Raw genomic sequence first — 17,553 nt, forward strand, 5'->3', positions numbered from 1 at the left:
AATTTGGTCAGTCTACCCACATAATTTAAGTGCTGCATCTTGTCATTATTTTTTGCTGACAGGATGAAAAGCTGTGCTGTTAAACTACAATTATAATCACTATAATTTATTGTGCCTACAATGCAGCAAATCTGTCAATGCTACTTTGCATAAAACTGTAAGTGAAACCGAAAGCTGAAATTAAGCTAAAGGAACAAGTGGATGTAAGGGTCATGAAAACATGTGTTTGTGTATTTATCTATCAATCTATCTGTCATCTATCCATTTATAAAGTCAAATCTCACTAAAAATGACAAACAAAATACAGCCAAAGTGCACAAAAGAGACAAACAAATTAAGCTGAGTGATGTTTAAAAGGTCATAATCTGCACACAGCAACCACCGAAAAAAATAAAATAAAAATAAAATCAAGACACCCGTTCCGGGGCAATGTTTGTACTCTACTGACACAAACCTGAGTGGTGGTTGCCCGCAGTGGACGTGGCAGAGTTTGGGGTAGTGCTGCTGGTACTCGTAGAAGAGGAAGAGTAAGATGATGAGGGTGAAGAGGAGGAGGAAGAGGAGGAGGAGATAGTGAGAGCGCTGAGGGCTCCTGCAGGCAGTGGCTGGCCTCTCTTCAGTAGCTGTTTGTGCTCCTGCTGACGGAAGCGTGGGGGCACCTCTCTGGGCGGGTAGCGAGCACTGGCAGAGGACAACTGGCACTGCTGCTGAGGGGGAGTCTGAGTCGGGAGCTGGCTACTGCAGGAGGCGCGCTTGCCATTGCCAGAAGAGGAGGAGGAGGAGAGGGGCAGCGTGGGGCTGGCGGGGTGGAGGTGGTGGGATGGGCCGGGACTGGGCTTAATGGGAGCAGGCTCTGGCACTGGACAGATACAATACACGGGCACACAAAGCATTCACACACAGAAAGACACATGCAGGTAGCAAGGTATTAATGTCTGGGTTAACTCACTATTAGTCCTTTGTTTCACATATTTGTCTCATTGAACACAAATTAATATTAGCTACGTGTGTTTTTTTTTTAAGGAAGTCCTGATGTTGAAACGTCTGTCTCCTTTAAAAATAGCAAGGTTTCTGTAAACAGTACCCCCTTTCTTACTCAAGTTGTGCTTTCCAGTGTTACCATATGTACAGCACATGTGACAACAGAATTGCGAGCTTATCAGGTTACATTCTAGCAGTTTGTGATACAACACAAGCACAATTAATGACACTCGGTCTTGCAGAGGAAGATCCTCGGTGAACGAGCAGCAGACACGTTTCACTTGCAACACATGTTCATGCAGTCTCTGTAAATTAAATTTTGTGTGTTGGATTTTATGTACGGCGTTCTGCAGGTGTTAGGGAGATTTAGCTGCGTGTATTCCTCTCTGCGCTCTTTGTTTTTTTTGTGTGTGTGCTACCGCTTTAAGTGAACAGCCTCATGCAGTCTGTTCTTGAACATATGTTACTGGCCCAGACGCACTCGACGAAAAGGTCATATTTTTTCTGCTGACTGAATACTAACACACAAACACACGGAGACACTTTCTTTCCTCCTCATTACGCTCTCTTCTCTTGCTCTTTCTTCCCACACACACACACACACACAAAAACACACACCTTTCCCTGCTGGTCTGGCCTCAGTCTGACCCTTTCCCTGTGGTTACAGTGACCAGCCAGCCATCTAATTGAGTGTTAGCCTGAAAGGTGTTATTATTAGCGGGACCTGGATAGCTAGCAACCAAACAGATTGGCTTTGCTTAAGTTTCCTCTCCAGGGTGCTGCAAGACTGAAGTAAAAAAATACAAAAAATAAAAAGAAATTGCCTGGCCTAAACACTTAATAATCTTTCTTGTGGGAGCTGTGGAGGATGTTCGTGTGAGTCTGTGGCTGTATGCACAGATGAGTTTGAGTGGAGAAGGAAAGTATTTCTGGTATAGCTGTGGCTCACCTGAGATCTCCCTACAGCACAGAAAAAAGCTGCTTTCCTACCGACAGCCAATAGCAAGTGACCCAAGAGCTGCTGTGAGTTACAGTTTCTTGGTCTATGGGTAAACGGATGATAAATAGTTGATGATGTTGTTTTCTATAGTCCCCAGATAGATAACTGGCATTTCTACACAACAGCTGAGACTGCTTTCACTCAAAAGAGTGGAACGGGGACAGAGAAAGACACGGTTTTCGTACGTGCAGAGGAAGGCAGGAGGGGGGGAGGGCACTTTTTAAAAGTGAGAAATAAATGGGATAGAAATAATTTGTTAATTAAAGCTTTAATCTCTCCAGTGAGAAACTGTGAACTATTCTTACAGCAGCGCTTTACTGGAGTGCTCGCAATTAACCACACAGTGACACGCACACACGGGCCAACAGCACCGCACTGGAGGTTAAAATAAATTCAGACCACAGAGGTATTCACTGTCCCTGCCAAGAGCTCGTCTGAAAGCCCAGCTAAAAAACAAGAGGCCTTCCCAGACTGCCTACCTGCTGAAACAGCAGCGGTAGGTAGGAAACTCTCATTTGCGGTAACAAAGACGGATTCAAAACGCAACCACTTCAAATGGAGAAAAACTACCCATCTGTAAGCACTCGAGACCAAAATATCATCTGCTTTCTTTTATTCTCTCGTCTATCGGTGTCCTTCACAGACGCACATACCTCCGCGGCGGCACAGACGGGCATTTATCGAGAACATTGGGGTGTTTTATGCACATAAAGGCAAAAAGACACAGTTGTTTGCAAGCCCATTCCACCGATGAGGTTTTAGTCAAATGCAGGGAGAGAAAAGGGAGCCTGCCCCCCCTCCAGCAGTAGCTGCCTGACTGTTGGCTTGGAACTGCAGCTGGTGACGCACATCTCTGATTAAATTCAGCTCAGCCCGCCTGACGCTGTCTCGGCCAATCGCGCTGCAAAGACGGTGAATGCACGCCGCCCTGCCCCCTTTCCTGCCTGTCCTACCCACTGTGTTTCCACCCGTTTACCCCCCGTCTTTCCATCAGCAGGTTGCTCCATAACCCCACAGCTCCCTTTCTCTGTATTTCCCTGTCTTTTTTTTCTTCTTCCTGCCTGTCTTTCTCTGCTCGCTGTTTTATTCTCCCTCTGGGCCTTTATCCATCTTGATCCCTCATCTCTTGTCTTCTGTCTCTTTTACCCCCCCACCTACCCACCCCAGTCTTGTTTCTGTCTCCTTGCCATTTCCTTGTTTCCACTCCTCTATCTCACCCCTCCAAATCTCTCCCCTCCATCCAATCTGTCTCTACACTTTCTTTTCCATTTCTTTCATCTCTCTCTTCCAACTAAAACCAAATGTTTCTCTCTAGTACACAGTTTGTCCTCCCCATCCATCTTGTTTTCTTTCCTGTTACCATAGACTATAGTGGCAGTGACTTTTAAAGAATCCAGCAACCTTTTAAAGAAAGACATAATTATAGTTTTTGGTTCTGGGACTCCAGTTCTCCTGTTTCTGCCGCCACAAGGCCTTGGACTCTAGGTAGTATATTCCAATGTGACTATCAAGATGCAGTTTATTGTACTGGATGGCGACCACTGCTCCAACAGAAGGCAGGGGACTGGGAAAACCTGTGCTCCGAATTAAGTCAGGTTACAAGTTTACACTGGTTATTAAAGGAATCAAATTCAGGCCAGGGGAAGGTGATGTGTTTGAAAATCAAATTACAATTAATAAGTCCCAACTAGTTTAGAAAGATGGTTAGATTTAGTATTTGTTTTAATGCGGTTAAATGCACAAGCAGAAAGGTAGCCACCAAAAACAATTAGCGGGCTAATCTGAAGATAAGGCCACTTCGCCTTTTAAATATTAATAAAACAACAAAAGCCATTCCTTTTTAATCTGATACGTATCTCACTTGCTAAATCTTTGCCATTCGTAGACACGCAAATGTATTAAAGGAACTCCCCAAACTCCTGGGAAGCCTTTGTTGCCGTGACAATTTGATCAATAAGACCGATATAGGTGTTAATCTGCTGACAGCTGATTACCGCTGCCAGTCTGGTAAGGTAAGCAGATGAAGACAGATACCGACGCAATTCCCTCAGCTCCGGCTTGCTTCATAGAGCTTCTGTTTGTGTTGTTGTAGTAACAAGGATGCATCCACGCTGCTGCTTCCTCAAGCCGTAGATGATCACATCAAAAACTTCTCCAGAACAATCACGATAGATTTAAAGCCACGCCGTCACAAAGAGAGCTGAGACAACGTTTCATTTATCAGGAAAAGTGCTGCTATATCACTCTCCAGCTGGGTAATGTGTAACAATCCTTGGCTTAATCTGTATTTAACAAGTATCAGAATTGAAAATGAGAATTAATGTTCTCTTGAGAGGGAAGTAATGTGTGTGTTGGCGTATTCACACAAGAATGAGGCAGCAAAAATGGCAATCTGAAATGTGTAAGCGGCAAGAAAAACAGTACGTGTGAGAGACGCCGCTCCCCACAAACATAAATACATTTAATGAGACGCGTCTTTCATTTTGAGGGGAGAGATCCTTAATCCATGATGGATGGGTAAGTGGTTTTGAAGAGGTGGAGGGGGGTGGGGTTCACAGAGAAAGACCAGCCAGGAAAGGAAAAGAAAAAAAAACTGGAGAAAAGTAGGGAAATCCCTCAGATGAAAGTGGGTCTATAAAAGATTAAAGGAGGAAAGTGAAGAATGTGCTCGTAACACTCAAAACTAGTGAAAAAGGCGATGAAATCTGTGGTCGATGTGTAACGTTGCATGCTCTTGCATTCAAACTCACCTGAGCGACTAACAGATTTGCAGAAGCAGGATGTTTTTTTTTTTGCTTACTAAGCCCCTCTGCAGGTGCCGTTTCGTTCCATAAGCTCACAATTTACAATACAAAACATATTTTACAAATATTCACTCCGAGATAAGTTTTGAAGAAATCTACAGACACCGGAGTGTTTCAGGTCGAATTGTTCAGTCGAGCACAAACTTTGCCTTGACGGTGATCACAGATGTCAGGGGATTTACTTTAATTATTTAGCAATCATTCTTTGTCCATCCAGACAGACTGCCAGGCGACTGACCACGACACTCGTTGGCTGCTTTAACTAATTCTTATGAGCTAGCTTACACTTGTGTTGTGAAAACCAAATTGTGCCTTCTATGTGGGGATGGCGGTGGCCTTAGCACATCTAACTGAACCTGAAAACGAGAGCAAATTAAGCGAGCATCGGTATCAAGTGCACTATAAATTACATTAAACCCTCCAGCTGAAGCACTCTCAGCAACCTTAGAACAAAGTTTTAATTATAGCTCTTCTTAACACTTAATGGTTAATTACACAGAACAGAAAGCGATGGCTTAAAGAATAAGGAAATTAATATAGACTGATAAAAAAAAGAACACCAAATAGAAACGCGTTATGGAATCAGAGATAGAATTGCAAATACACAAAAAACAAAGCACAACTGGCCAGGAGATAGGGCATCTGCTATTGTAAAGGGCCGATTGGTTCTCTGCTTAGTGCCAGGCGGTGCAGGTTCCCACATCTCTCTGTCTATTGTCTGCAGAACCATTTTATTATGCAGCCATGTTTATAGAGAGGGGGGGAGGGATGGACACAACGCACAGGCTTATATGCCCCACACAATAGTGCATTTCTTAATCCAATGAAAGCCAGGAGCGGAGAAGGTAAGAATAACACAGTTTTAAAATGGGTTACACATGTGTACGACTATTGTGTACATGCCGCTTCAAGTGGCTTCATACAGAGGTACAACCGTCGATATGTTCACTAAGCCTACGAAAACAAGCTAAAGGAAAAGGTCTGTCCATGCTCTAGTGAAAGTAAGGTCCATTCAATCTGTCCAGGAAGTAGGATCACAACGTTGTGTAGGCTGAGGGACAAACAGCACAGACACATGATTATCGGTTTCTGCAACACACCTCTTGTTTCCTTCCTAAAAATTTTCTCGCAGAGCAGATCTGGGTTTCTTACTTATTTCAACATCAATATAACAGTTTCCCCCCATGAAGTAGTTACTCATTACGCTGCTCTATACTTTACATCCACAATTGGAACTATATTCTCATTTACCTGGAAATCGAATTTTATGTAATTGGTCACTAAAAAGACATGACGGATAAACAAGTAAAAGGGCGTTTAAAGCAAATGTCTAAATATACTATTCACTATATAAAAACTAGGTGGTAAAAATGAGCAGAGTGACAAATGGAGTTGCACAGAAGTGAGTCTTAGAGGAGGCTTTAGTCACAGAAGGTGGATGTATGTGCATGTGTCTGCTTATGCACTCAAGTGGTCAAGTGGGTGTGTCTATGGAAGGTCCCATCTGTCAGCGTAAGTAAAGAAAAACTGAAACTCCCTCGCACACATGCACACAAAATAAAGGCAAAATTTCTCACCCCTCACCCATCTCATAATGGGCCGTTGCTATAGAGACAGACAGTTGCCTAATGCACCTCCATGTGCCTCTTGTGACCCCCCTGTGCCTCCTGTGACCCCTTCCCATACCACGCCTCTTCTATCCTCTCTCTCCAGCTAGTGCCCCCGCCCTCTGTCCTTTTCTTTTCCCTTTCAAGTCTTGGCTGCTCATCTCAGCGTTATTGTCACTCCAAAACATGTAAGGGAATGAAGCCGCGTCTACCTAGGATTATGGTGGAGGTGTCCCAAGACAACCCTCTTTGCCTTTTTAACCCTGATAGCAGCTAACTCACACACCCAGGGTAAAGAGCTTTAACTAGATCACACAGCACCTCTATATCCGAGGTCAGCGCCTGAGGGCAACAACTGCCTGAGGATACAAACCTACTGAACTTGATAACTACATAGCATGAGTCGAGGCATCTTAAACTTTTCAAAGCGGACACAAAAACGAGGGGCATGGTCTTCCACGGTCAGAGCCCTACGGTCATTAGAGACCAGGGAACCCAAAGGCAATGTGAGGACCACTTATTTGAAGTCCTAAGTTTTCATGCACAAGTCCTTTCTTTGCCTTACACCATAAACAACTAGTTAAATTCAAGCGGTAGTATAACACAGTACACGCTGTATTTGGCCAATAGGAGCCCCTCTACAGACCTCAACCTCACAGAAATACATCCATACAAATGCTTTGCCCTTAAAGCCCCGGCTGAACTGTCATTCATATCACTTGCACTACATCCTATTAATCTGCCTGATATTTGACATGAAGCAGCTCACTGACGGGGGAGGAGTGAGTGATGGGGGAGGGATGAGAGGCACCGAATGGGCTCTCTTGTCAGCAGCTTGTGAGTGATCATACAACATGAATCCACAGAGAGGAAAGCATTGTTTAAGTTTGAGCGCCCCTCTTGTTTCCTTTATCTCTGCCCCTGGTCTTTCCCTCCATCCCTCACGCTCCTCCAGCACTTGACATGCATGTGGGGTGAGCGCACGGGGGGTAGAGGAAAAACAATTATGCTTGGCAGTCATAAATCCACAGGACGTAATTCACAAGCTATTCACTATTAATTCATTGAGTGTTTAGAAATGTGGTTAACAGAAGAAAAAAAAAAAAAAAAAGAGCCCGAGTGCTAAAGTAAATTAGCCTCTAATTAGATTGCAATTCATGAAATTCCATTTTTAAAAGTGTTGACGCAATTAATAGCATGTGAAATTGCAAATTAATCCAATGCAGAATTATAGGACACACTTGTGTTTATGTGCGTCTCTCGCCACTTTGAAAAATACAATGCCTTTATAAGCACGGTGACACCGTGTAAATACGCTTCTCTTCAGATACGTTCGCCGGGGCCGAGCGTATAGAGGGTGAAACAGTCGAGAGTGACGGTGTGGGTATGGAGGAGAGCGAGGGACGAGGTCGTGACAGACATTATATTACTTCTCGAACCTTTCAGCGGCGAAAAGTACACGAGCAGCGAAAACGGAGATTGCAGATTTTGTGATTATTGGGCTGTGGGAATGCAACAGACACGCTGTGGTAGTGCTGTGGGTTTCTGTGTCTGCATGTACCCATGTGCATTCTAATTTGCATTTGTTTAACTTCCTGCCTGGGACACATTTTCTCATAACTTCAAAAATATTTCTGCATGGTAGGAACCACTATGGCTAGAACGTTATTGTCTTGGCTGTTTTCTCAATTTCACAACGCGGGCATTGCTAGTCTGTCTTTGCGGATACACTGACAAGCTCCAAGTCGCTGTAGGGAGGAGTGTTTTAATGACTGTGGGCATCTCGGAGCAACACATCTGCAGCTTGACAGATACATATACTCCCTATACACTCCCGTGTGTGCATGCTGGCACGTGCGTGGTTTTTGTCAAGGTTGGTGGGTATACGTAGCAGTCAAACTGACTGATTGTGATTGCAGCGGAGGCAGAGATTGTGATGGAGCTGCGTGTGTGCTGGAGGTGAATAATCAGCAACCCTCTGAGGTAATGGGGACGAGCGGGGAGAGTGGGAGGGACCCTGCTTTAGAGGTCCAGCCCGTATGTATGTGTAGGGGGGAGGTGGGCTGGGGCAATGGGACACTGCCTCCTGGAACCCTGCGTTCGGTGAAGCTCCATGCCTAATAGGGGGCAGAGAAGTTAATTCCAGCGCGCCGAAGCTTTATCTCATTTTCATACATATGAACGCGCCGGCCCGAGATCGATTACCGCAAACAAATTGAAATGCCTGGGACCAAGGAGGCCTGCAGAGAGGAAAGCAGAAAAAGACTGAGGATGGGGGGGGGAGGTGGTGTCTATGTGTATGTGACTATGAATTTCTGAAAGTGTATAAGGAAGGCAGAACGCACTGATATGGATGGAAAGACACAAATCACTACCGCATACTGATTTTCTCCCTTCCTGCATATACACAAACCTCTATTATTTAGTGTCACGCATGAAAACCCATCTCATTCCAGTCGATGCCACCTTCCTTTTAAAAGATATTGCAGATGGGAGGTTGTGAGCAAACTCACAGAAGTCCTGATGGCTCGCTGAACGATTAGTCTTCAAACAGGCCCTCTCTCCCCTACTTTCTTTATCTTTCTGTCTGCATGAGTACCCTCTACGTACACACAATCAGCTTCTCATTCCGTGTCCCTTTCCCTCTCCATCTCTCATTAAACATACCATAAAATAAATGTCCATGCCATTAGTCCTCTTCCATATTAGTGTCGTCATTGACTCTTGACGGTCATTTTTCGCACTCGTACAAAGTGCTCACTGCTTCATTACTTTCTTTCTTTCTTTCCTTCCTTCATTTTTACTTTCATCCGGCCTCAAAACAGCTTGTTACACTTCCTCTTTCTTCCTTTTCCACACCCTTTCCTTCTTCGCTGTGCCCCTGTTCGTGGGCCTCTCCTCCCGAGCACAGTTCTCAATATTTCCTTCTTGACACTCAGCATTTCAATGGCTGCTCAGGCCAGCGTCATACAGCCAACATAAACACAGCATACAGCGTTGAGCAGGAAAGTACCAGAGCTCTGATGTAAGTTATACGATTTGGCACATTGGACTTTAAATAGAGCAACGAATATATGAAAACTGTGAACAATGCCGAAATTTTAAAACAGAAAAGCCCCCGAAATGAGCAATACAGTGAAAAAGGCTGCAACATGTGAACATAACAAGGGTCTGCTCATGTGTAGGACTTGTCTAATTATATTCAGTTTACTAAAATAGGAGAGTTACGTTTAAAAATGGCAACAGCTGTATTTCATAACCGACATAAATGCATGACTGCTTTAACATTTTGGCTGCGCTGTAATTAGAATATGTGTTTAAATACAAAATAAATTCAGGCAAAGATAAAGAGATATACAAAGAATGTGTGTCACACACTGATGCCCACTTACTCCTGTGGCTGTGCCGACTGCAACCATCTCACATCCAACCACAAATCTTTCCTAGCTCCTAGTCCACGATACTAATCTTCTATAAATAACAGAACTATGTTTGGATAGACAAAGAGCAGCGCTAATGCCTGCCTTATTATCATCATCGTATCATGGTGTTATTGCGCAAGGCATTTCGACCTCAACTACTCAAGTACAGGTCTATAGTGGCCAACAGATAACACTGTGGTTGTAAAAGGCACAAAAAAAACCCTGTGCGAGTGTGAATTTAGCATTACTGGAAAAGAGCTCAGCAAATCTGCCCTGTGTAAATAATAGTATTAAAAAAAGATGCTGCTGCGCGCTATGAATTCTGCTTGTTCTCTCCTACTGTTCATTGTTTCTATTTGTGACAAGAGCCTTTTGTATTGAATTCTAAGCCTGGCAAAGTCTGAAAATTTTCACTCTCAGAAAAAGTATTTCCATCTCATTACTCAAGCGCAACAACAGCGGCATTACATCTTATTCGATTCACAAGCCTTCAGTTTTTTTTTTTTGCGGAAAAGCTTTGAAAACTTGGTTAATAGGCCAAGCTCAGAGACAGTGCAGAGAAACACAGGCAGGGTAATTAAATAGGCAGGTCAGAGTCCAAGGCGAGCTGTAGTGACCTTTGTTAAAGCCCCACAGTTACACCCAGATGGCCGAGCTGCTGCTCACACTGGGAAGGCACTAACAGACACACTGGGAAGATTTAAAGGCAGACGCCTCCCTCGAGTTCTGTGCCGACTTCCCCCAAACCTGACCATGCATTAAGAAAAAAAAAAAACGTATTTAAGCATTTTACATTAATTGCAGCATCTACATGTGTAGCTTGAGGAATCGCACCGCATTGTTGCTAGGTGACAACCAAGCAGGAGGATCCACTTGATAATTAACATCGTCCAAGAAGCATAAAAATGCAGGTCTAAAAGCCGGACTGAACAGGAAACGGCCAGTGATGGAGGAGATGCAGCGCTGTGCTTATGCTTAGGACCCAGCTCGCTCACTCGCTCACATCGTTATTCATTCTTTGTAATTTACGCAGTCGAGACACAACCTTTTCCTTATTTTGAAGCAGAAAAAATATGCATACAAACAGACCAGTGTGCATATGTTACATTAGAGCAGAGCTGAATATATTATGCATGTTAACCCCTGAGATCCTGCAACCAATCTTAAACATAACTCTTGATTCTGAACATATTCAGAAACCAAAAGGATATAAATCCAGTGACCAGACCAACGGTTATACACCTCTCGCTACAACAGTTCACAAATGAAATGAGTCTGAACCACAAGCCTGCCACTGGAACCACTAAATGCAGCAGAAGCACTGGAAACACTGGGCACTTGGTTTTCATTCCAATATAAAACTAAAAGCTAATTTCGTCGCCATATACTGGGAAAATCTATTTTAGCATCTTAAGAGCGCACGAAGGGCATGTGAGGACACTGTTCTTTCCGCCTCTGCATTTCAGCTGAACTCCATTCCCTTCCTTTTATTCCACTCATCCTCTCCCTTCTTTCTTTAGCCCATCCCCCTCCTCCCCATCTCTTTACCCAGAACCACACTCAGTGAGCTGTCTGGGTGCCCTCACGCTTCACTGCCTGGTGCTGCGGGTGTACTGAGCGTCACTCTGCATTACACTCCACTGTATTTGCTCTGATGTGTGTGTGTGTGTGTGTGTGTGTGAGAAACAGAGAGTCGAACGGCTGAACTGTGCATGCATGTGCAAAATCTGTGTGTCCATCTGTATACAAGAATGCTAAACACTGTGTGTGTATAACGCGTGAATGATGTGCCATTTTGGGTTAGTGTGTGTTAATCAGAGCTGATTAATGTATATCTGCTGTTGGAACGCAGTGCAGAAAATGAGGCGGATGAGCACGTGTAGAGTCTCTGATCGCTCACCTTTGGGTTTCTGATCAGCAGCCTGCAGAGGGACGAGAATAGAGAAGGGACGACAATTAGCAGGAATTCAAAACTTACGGTTAAAGCAAAGCATTAGAACGAAATGCTGTGTTTTACTCAACCATAAAAGTGACTCATGCTAACTAAACTCATTTAATAAAGGGAGACAGTAAGTCTGAGCTGTCATTTGCAGCATTGAACAGAAGAAGTCAGTTGTTTGGATACTGGAAATATACTGCCTATAATGATATAAAAACTACCTGTATTATTTATTGTATTTTTAAAAGTCAAATGGATAAAAAAAAGAAAAGAAAAGAACGAAGCACAAACTCTATAACCCACACACATGCAGTGCAAACTTAAGCAAGTGCTTGTCGACTCAAAATAGACGTGCACAACTTCTTTAATAAAAAGAAGTTAATAAAAAGTGTGCGTCAGACAGAGAGAGAGAGAGAGGATATGCGTTTTCATATTCACCTTTTTCTGCGCGACGTCCTTCTTGGTCTTTTCTTCTTGTTTTTTCTTTTTCTTTTCTTCCATCAAATGGTTCTCTTTCTTCTGTTGCTAGCTTCTATCAGCTGTCCAACGAGAAGAGGAAAAAAAAGATCAGTGAGCGAGACATGAAGGAGAAAAGCTGCAGGCTTTAGCTCAGATGCCTTTAGCGTCCTTCAGTTCTTCATTATTAATAACATGTAGACCTGTGTGCATTACACGCTGCACACAACGACGGCTGGATACAAACTGCTGGTGAAATATCATATTGTGCTGATTTTTTTTTTTTTACATTAAATTAAACACAACATCTACGGGAACCAGACATTCAATCGAGGCTTTCTTCAAATGCTAACCCACTTTTTTATTTCGCGGACTAAAGAAACAGAAGTGTGGGGAACTGTGTCAGTCAAGACAAGAGCTAGAAGAAGAAAAAAAACCAACAACCTTCAGATCAACAGATAAAACTGGATGCCTGCAGTACAGACATTCAAAGCAAAACCCCCACATAATTGCAAAGGTTCTACAGAAAGGCTGAGCTGACACAGGAGTGGTGGTGCGTTCCTCCACAGCGTAGTGTTGAGGCATAGGTTTGTATAGAAGAGTTATCACAGGGAAAGCTTATCTACAACCTCATTATAAAACGTGTTCGTCTGGAAGTGTTTTTTTTTGTGTGTGTTTAAAGTCACAGTTGAGCTCAGCGCCCACAACCACAGAAGGTATGTTTAGAGAAAAAAAGGGGAAGGGTTTAGAGTAAAGGAACCCCTTGGCAGCAGTTAAACATGAGGGTGAAAATGCTTTGAGGTTGTTTCCAGCGGCACAGGAAACACTTAGAGGCAAGAAGAGATTCCAATAAATATCAGCAAATACTTTCAAAAACTTTGAAAAACATAAAGCGAAATTAAAAGTAATAGTATGTGAACACTTCATGAAAGGGTCATTTCTAAAGTCTGTTTGTTGACAGTTTGGAATCACATTTTTTTCTCACTTCAGACACAAACAAAGCACATATAGTAATCTGTCCAGGGGTGGCTAAATGCTCGCACACAACTGCACAGAGATATTCAAATGTCATGCAAAAAAACAAAAAGCACAGTTACAAACACGCTGCATGTAAACTTGTGTTCCTTCCGATCTGTGTAAGTCAGAACCAAAGTGCGCTCGGTGTCTGGAAAAACATTTCCATCCACAACGACGCTTCATAGAAAAAAAAATCATGGCAGGCACTTCTGGGGAACACTTTCATAATCAGAAACTGAAGAGGAGACGATGGAAAGGGAAGAACAGAGGAGAAAAGGGGTAATAAAAAAGACAGAGAGAGATGAGGTGAGTGAGTGTGAACAGTAAGTATGAAGGCTAGCATAAAAGGGCTGGTTAAAAATGGACCAAAAAAACTGAGGCGAGGATTAAAAGAACTGAATAGAAGACAACATAAAGGCCAACAGGCTGACAGAATAAGAGACAAGGTCTTTTTTTTTTTTTTTTTTACAAAGATCTGTTTCCAGTGGGTGTGAGTCAAACCAGCTAGATAGCTAGCCCAAGGGCCTGGGGAAACTAAGTACTTCATTTCAGCCTCTATTTCCTTTGGCTCGGCTTTAGTGACAGCTCCTGGAAACTATTAGAGGTATGAGCTGAGACATAGGGACTGAATGTGAGCGTGTTTAGTCTTCCCTAAGTGCAATGGACACTAATCTATAATACGGCACTACGTCATATCAAATCAATGATACCACTCTAAAATGTAAAAAATAAAATCAATCGTGTCCACGTTGGTTTAAAATAATGGGCTATCCCTATTTGCCGGCCAGTATGGATATTTACGCACGCATACAGTTAGCCATTGTGCTTCATCTTCGTGAACTGGAAGGACGTTCTCTCAAAAACTAGCCCACTGCTAAATGCTGGATTCTCTGCAAACTCGAGCTTTACGGAAATAATCACTGTGATCATACGGCAAAAACTACTCAGTCAAATCTGCTTTTTCTACTGAACTCACAGCATCTGTTTATTTGTCGGAGTCTGCAACACTTTTTGACAATTTCTATGAGCTACACATGCAATCCTAGCTTCTGATGTGTATGTGATATTCCCGACAATGTCCTTTAAACAGTTGTTATTCAATCGTCTCAACTAATGTTCAGAGTAATCACTATCCTAATGCAGTCTGACAATATGTTATTAAAAGTCATATATTAAGTAAAATGTTCAAACTTATGCTGGTTGGAGCCGATCAAAAGTGAGAATATGCTGCTTTTTTCCCATTTTCTATTACTGCCAATTTAATATTTTAGGATTTTGGAGTGTGAGTCAGACAATACAACTGAGTGAAATCAAAGCCTTGCCTTTCAAGACCTCAGAATGACAAGGCCTTGATCATTTAAAGACCAAACTTTTATTTGATTTATTGACACAACTGACAGATTGATAATGAATATAATCAAACTGATCATCGTCCCTGACAAGAAAATTAAACACAAAATAAATGTGGGAAAAAAAAGAAAAAGAGATGTGCCTACACAGGGCCTGGATATGAATCAAAATATGAAAATATGAATGAATCATAATGATCATAACAGAAGATTAATGGAAGGCCTGCCTCCCACTGTGCTGCCCACTGGCAGGGGGGAGGGAGCTGTCAATCAAGAAGACAGGAGAGCCCTCAAAGAGACAATCTGATGGTGCAGTAACGTCTCCATAGCAGGAAGGGTGAGAAATCAGACATACATACAGATGGGTAGAAAAAGAAGACAATGAACACTGTTGTCAATGAAGCCAAACCACGGAAAAAACACTGCCAGAGTCGAGGCCCTGGCATCAGAGAAAAAAAATGGAAGGAGACGTCCCTACACTTATCTTCTCCTCCATCTGGATTTTCGCATCCTCATTCCCTGTTCCTCCTTCATCGCGCTCTTTCTCGCTTGCATTCACACATACACTCACACAGTCCTATTTTTCACACTGAGTCTGTGTGTCATTGTGCTATCTCAGCAGCTAAGGGAAGGCTGCCCTCAGGTAATAAATAGGAGTTCAAATTATGTGTGGATGCGGGGGTGCGTGTGTGTGTGTGTGTGTGTGTGCATACAAATAATTGCATGCAGTATGTGTAGCGTCGGCAGTATATGCGCAGCGGCTTAATTCTCATTCATTCTCGTCCATGTTTGAGCCCATTAAGTCTCTCCCCAACCACCTAACATGATGATAACACACGACGCCAAATGGCCACAAATTTACACCTCCGAAAAAAAAAAAAAAACTATGACAGCAATAGCTAGAAAACAGTGTATAAAAAGCCTAGGCGATGGGACGCAGTGACGGCACGGGAGCAGAGAGGGGGCCACGGGATTTAGAGGGGCAGAAACTGACTTTTCCATCTGTGCTGGATTCTTCTGTCCCTATCAGTTGCTAGTAACAGATCCTCTCTACTCCAGCTGACTATTTCATCCTGGTAGTGTCATCCTTTCCCCAAGAAACGGCAGCGTAGCTACCGTATCTAGTTACTAGTGCTGCTGTCACAATGAGGGTTGAAATTGGGTCAGGAAGGTATTAATACAACAACAACAACACAACTGAACAAGGAAACAGCAATAGCATCCTAATTTCCTCTCTGTCAAAACTCTGTGAAAGGCTTACAATTAAAACCCGCCAACCGTCCATCCTGGTAAAAAATCCCCTATATGAAATGAGAGAGCAGACAGTTGTCTTTTGAGCTGATGTAGTCATTGCCAAAGTTAGCGTCCCTCCTGACCTCTGTTGCCCCACCACATATAACCTTACCTGCCTCCCCCTCAGCACTGCTGACACCACTAGTTCCTCTGCTGTGGGTTGTCTCTGTGCTGCCTCCTAGCATCAGGTTTACTCTCACTGCCAGTATGACGCTGCAATTACTCAAAAATATGTCCCATTTTGAGGTTAGTGAACTACGAGGCCGCCGTGTCTTTGAGTCTTCCCTTAAACCACCGTACCCAACATAGAAGGTATTTCCTCATTTTTGAAAAAATAACATGTGAAAATGAACTGTTAAATGCAATATACAAGATGATAAATATCAATGAAAGAAACCTCCATGTTCTTTTTAACCTTACTTGAGACAAATACTAGAACCAGAGGCCAATTGCTGGCCTCAATTAAAAGTAAATAATTCAATACATCTCCGCAAGTGCAGAAACTTGTATTTGCATATTCGATCTTCTTAAATAACAAGCTGCTCATCCATTATGTCCCACAGTCCATTATATACTGTATCATATATAATGGACTGTTTTCACATGCTTTCAGTCATGTAACCCATGTGCAGCCTAAGCACTGTTCAAATCCAACTTTCATTTCTGCATGAATTGAATCCATAGACGTTAAATGTAAATCATGTGTTGTTGACGTCAGCCAGCGTGGTGTAGCTGCTTCTCCCAGTTCCAGTCCTGGTGCTCAGCTAAGCTAAACCCCAGCTAGCGTTTTAATAAATAAATAGCTATAAAGAAAGACATGATATCATCCATCCAACTGTCAGTAATACAACACATGTGCAGATTTTATGCTGGAACAGGCACAGAAACAAACCGGGCCCAATTACAACCATCCCCTCACGTTTACGGATCCACTCAACAGGAAAATACCATTTGTTTCTCATATGTCGTTGATTTTTTTTCCCCATCTTTCTCCTATCTTAGCCAACTATTGATCCTGCAGTGACTTAACGTCCCTCCTTAACAATTTACGAATTGATAAGAAACATATTTCAAGTCTCGGCAGACTTGGGGCCGGTGGAAAAATTGCGAAGAAACTGCATAGCAAGGCAGGATCCTCTCTTCCTATGCCGAACAAAACAGTCCCATATCCTGGGATATAGGGCTAAGCTACAGAGATGGGGACATGACAACAAGAACACACTGTACGGGAATGAAGAGGCTAGAAACTCACACAAACCCCACATAAACACACACACACACAGGGAAGCAGTCTGTCTGATGCCTGTCTTCTTCCGCCAGGGATGCAGAGAAGAGGGAGGTGGGAGGAGGAGGAAGGAGGAAGGAGGAGGGGGGGGAGGCAGGCAGAGGATGAAAGCAGACGCAGAGCAATACCAATTAAGAACGACAGCCGCCGGAGAACCAGACAGGGCACAGAGAGAAAGGAAAAAGACTATGCTGGAAGAAGGAAGAGACAGAAAGAATCCTCACTGGAGAAATGGAGGAGTTGGAAACAAAACTGAACGAAGCGCTATTGAGGTTGGCAGACGAGGAGGAAGACTGGGGGTGGGTGGGGGGAACTGAAATATCCATGCACCTTGATCGCTAGTGTCTGGAGATGCAGGGAGGGAGGAAAAAAAAAAAACGAGGGGTGAGGGGAGAAAATA

At 43.2% G+C, this 17,553-nt stretch overlaps 1 protein-coding gene across 2 annotated transcripts in view; it reads right to left on the bottom strand.

The window, feature by feature from the left end:
- LOC103364512 (trinucleotide repeat-containing gene 6C protein-like) overlaps positions 1–17,553 on the bottom strand; it is a 49,852-nt gene that overhangs the window by 24,908 nt on the left and 7,391 nt on the right. Inside the window, exons 2-4 of one of the 2 annotated variants that reach the window (XM_008291659.1) lie at positions 12,192–12,292; positions 11,715–11,736; positions 455–859 (exon numbers count right to left, since the gene is read on the bottom strand). In XM_008291659.1, the coding sequence (XP_008289881.1) occupies positions 455–859; positions 11,715–11,736; positions 12,192–12,254 (490 nt within the window). In that variant the 5' untranslated portion in view covers positions 12,255–12,292. The remainder of the gene's footprint in view (positions 1–454; positions 860–11,714; positions 11,737–12,191; positions 12,293–17,553) is intronic. The other variant, XM_008291668.1, reaches the window with a different exon arrangement.

This window comes from Stegastes partitus, unplaced genomic scaffold (assembly GCF_000690725.1).
Source record: "Stegastes partitus isolate 25-593 unplaced genomic scaffold, Stegastes_partitus-1.0.2 Scaffold17, whole genome shotgun sequence".
NCBI classification, from domain to species: Eukaryota; Metazoa; Chordata; class Actinopteri; family Pomacentridae; genus Stegastes; species Stegastes partitus.